At 42.5% G+C, this 3,258-nt stretch overlaps 1 protein-coding gene across 1 annotated transcript in view; it reads right to left on the reverse strand.

The window, feature by feature from the left end:
* The window catches only part of HYKK (hydroxylysine kinase), an 11,045-nt gene extending 8,057 nt beyond the window's left edge, over positions 1-2,988 (reverse strand). The window contains exons 1-2 of the mRNA XM_006870939.1: positions 2,643-2,988; positions 896-1,035 (exon numbers count right to left, since the gene is read on the reverse strand). Of these exons, the coding sequence (XP_006871001.1) occupies positions 896-1,035; positions 2,643-2,988 (486 nt within the window). The remainder of the gene's footprint in view (positions 1-895; positions 1,036-2,642) is intronic.
* Positions 2,989-3,258: the final 270 nt, after the last annotated feature.

The following is a 3,258-nucleotide window of genomic DNA, read 5'->3' on the forward strand; positions in this document are numbered from 1 at the left end:
GAACCGACTGGACGGCACATCACAATAACAACAAAAGATTAAGATGGAACTAAAGAGCAAAGATTCACAGTCTTAGAAACCCTGTATACACCAATGAGGTGGCTATGAGTTGGAACCTACTCCTTGGCACGAAGCAGCAAAGAGTAAGGATTAAGGTATAACTAAGGGTTAAGAAGTCCTGGTGTGGCGCTATGGGTTAATGCGCTGGACTGCAAAATTGGTTAGAACTGAAAGGTCAGCGGTTCGGAAACCCTACACAGGGTCACTATGAGTCAGAACTGACTCAAGGGCACTTAACAACAACAACAAAGGATCGAGGATGCCCCCACCTTACTCAAATCACCACCATCAGATTTCCTTGGGGGGAAACTATATATTCCAATATACAGGGAAGCTTTGGCAAACTTTGCTGTCTTGCTCTGAATCCTGCATCTGGCTCATCCTGTGTGACTTCCAGTTTGTGGAACCTGTGGCCATCACCTGACTTGAGTGACCAGCTCCTACAGCTTGTGCATCAACAGCCTGTCGTCTGACCTACTGTTGTTTGGGTTCCTCAGCTCCTGAGACTATGTGGGTGAGGAAAGTACTCCAGACTGACCTCTGAACTATGGATTTGGTACTTGTCGGCTTCCATATTTAGGAATACAGACTGTGTTCAGTGAGTGGCATAAAGCATATCAGGACCTTCTAGAAGTGTAGGCAATCTTAGCAACTGAGCAGAAGAGGACAGACCTGGGAAGAAGTTAGCTCTACTGTTTATCATAAAATGCATGCATCTTGTATCACCCCTTAGGGAAAGCAATTCATAAAATGAGAATCTAACCCTGGGCTTATGAAACAAAAGCAAACCACAGAAAAAGAAATTTTATAAACAAAATGAAACCCCGGATCATACCTCCAGTGTCTTATCCAGTTTGGCAGCTAGTCTTCCAATGTCGTATAATAGCTGGGGGCCAATGGGAATGTCCGCGATGATCCTGCCCGGGAGGAAAGTCATCAGCCTCACCAAGTAGCTTTTGATCTCGGAGCCACTGTCTAGGGGATAGAACAATGCACGCTGTCAACTCTCCTCAAATCGTCAGAGGCTCTCCTGTCCAGGAGTAACTGCAAAGAATAATAGAAATGGCAGAGAACGAGAAAAAAAAAAAAAAACAAACGTGCTAACCTCAGACAACTTACCGGGTAGGACCCCAGGAGGTGGGACTAAATGGATAGCGCAAGGAGGTAGAAAAAAGAGACCTGAAGAAAATTGGAATCAGCTGTATGCATACCAACACCATACCAAACCTATCTTAGCTTAGACGTGAATCACCTACTCTGGCAAATGAAAGCCCCAAACATACTTTTACAAAAGTTTACAACTGAGGAAACTGAGAGAGAAAGAGATGACTGTTCCCGAATCATAGACTTTCTCAGGGGTAAAGTGGGGCATAGCCAGAACAAAGAATAGTAACTATTCTTCAGGGATGACACTGCGCTTCAGACGTTTGGAGCAATGCATTTTAAGAAAGAATAGTTGAAAGGTAAGAGAGAAAAGGATAAGTCTAGATGTCATACCTTTAGAAAATTACAAGGCGTTGATTTCAAGCTGTTGCCCGGAGAATTGAACTAGGTATATTTTAGCATTTTGAGGCGAAAGGGATCAAATCTTGTAAATGAGGAAATGTAGCCTTAGGTATTTAAGTAGTGTGCCACTTAATACAGTTCATGAGAGAGCAGGGATCTAAAATTCCTGATTCACAGTTCTGTAATCTTTCTACTATACCACAGTACCATAATATACTCTGCTCTGGTGAGTACATTTTTCTAGTTAAAAAACACCACAAAGAACTGTTCCCCTTTGTTATTGGGCCTTCCTGAGCGGCAGAGTTATACTAGATCCTAGCTCTAACTGCTTCAGTATCACAGCCCCAATGTCTGCTTTGCTGATGCATGTTGCTTTTCTCAGCCATCAAAAAAATTAACCATGTCTACACCCATGTCTGGTGTGGCGCTCCGGGTTAATGCACTGAACTGCAAGGTCGATTTGAACTGCAAGATTGGCAGTTCAAGCTTACAGAAACCCTATACAGGGTCACTATGGGTCGGAACCGACTCCATGGCACTTTACAACAATAACAGCAACACCCGTGTCGACACTTGGGATTGTGAACCTATTCGTCCTTTTTTCCTTTTACAAAAAATTTTATTTTGTTGTTGAGTGTCTACATAGCAGAACACACAGCTCTTCAACACTTTTACAGGTACAGTGACAGGATGGCATTCTTGGAGCTCTACAATCATTTTCACCCTCCCTGCTCATCTTTTGAGTTACTGTTGTCAATTTCACCCCCATATAGGTCAGTATTCAAGGCACACCTTCTTTACTAATTTAGCTAACCTATTATTTGGTTTAAAGACTATCTCAGGGCAGTAGTCTCAGGGGTTCACCCAGCCTCCATGACTCCAGGAAATCTGGATTCCATGAGAATCTGAACTGCTCTTCTGTGCTTTCCCCCAGTTTGATCAGGATTCTTCTATAGATCAAAATGTGGAAACCTGTTCTTGATATTTCTTTTTGATTTTCCACTTGTAGCCAAATTGTAGCAGTAATGCTGGCTATAGAATCACATGAATAGACTGGCAACTTGGTCATGTCTTACCTACAGATACAAGAGAGGTTATGTTGTCCGCTTTCGTTGGACACATAGAGGCTGTTGGAAATCCCGATGCTCTCAGAAACATGATGCTGTGGCTTTGCACTTCAATCAGGTCTGGAGTTTTGCTAGACTCCGTGTTGTTTATTTTGAGAACATATTCAGTTGGACCATCTGTAGTTTCTTTGGTTCGTGAAATGTACACATAAAAGTTTTGGTCATCGTAGCTGGGAAGCGGTTCCACCTTGGAAACTTTTAGCCCAAATATCGATTCCACTAATGCAGAGGCTTGTGCCTCACTGAAAGCAGGTTTGGCAAGAGCCTGCGATTGCTGGTCATCTCCACTCAACATTGTGTCTAGGGGGGAAACAGTCAGAAATTAGACATATAATAAAAACAAAAATACCAAGCCCACAGCCATTGTGTCAATTCCAACTTGTAAAGACCCTATCTATACAAGGGTTCTGAGAGTAAATCTTTATGGGAGCAGACAGATAGCTGAAAGACTCATCTTTCTTCAACAGAATGGCTGGTGGGTTTGAACTGCCAACCTTGCTTGCATTTATTTAAATCATTTTCTTCAAGGCAGACCAATTATATTTTTCTATATTAATGCCTTGGG

The sequence above is a fragment of the Chrysochloris asiatica genome, unplaced genomic scaffold (assembly GCF_000296735.1).
Source record: "Chrysochloris asiatica unplaced genomic scaffold, ChrAsi1.0 scaffold00156, whole genome shotgun sequence".
Taxonomy (NCBI): domain Eukaryota; kingdom Metazoa; phylum Chordata; class Mammalia; order Afrosoricida; family Chrysochloridae; genus Chrysochloris; species Chrysochloris asiatica.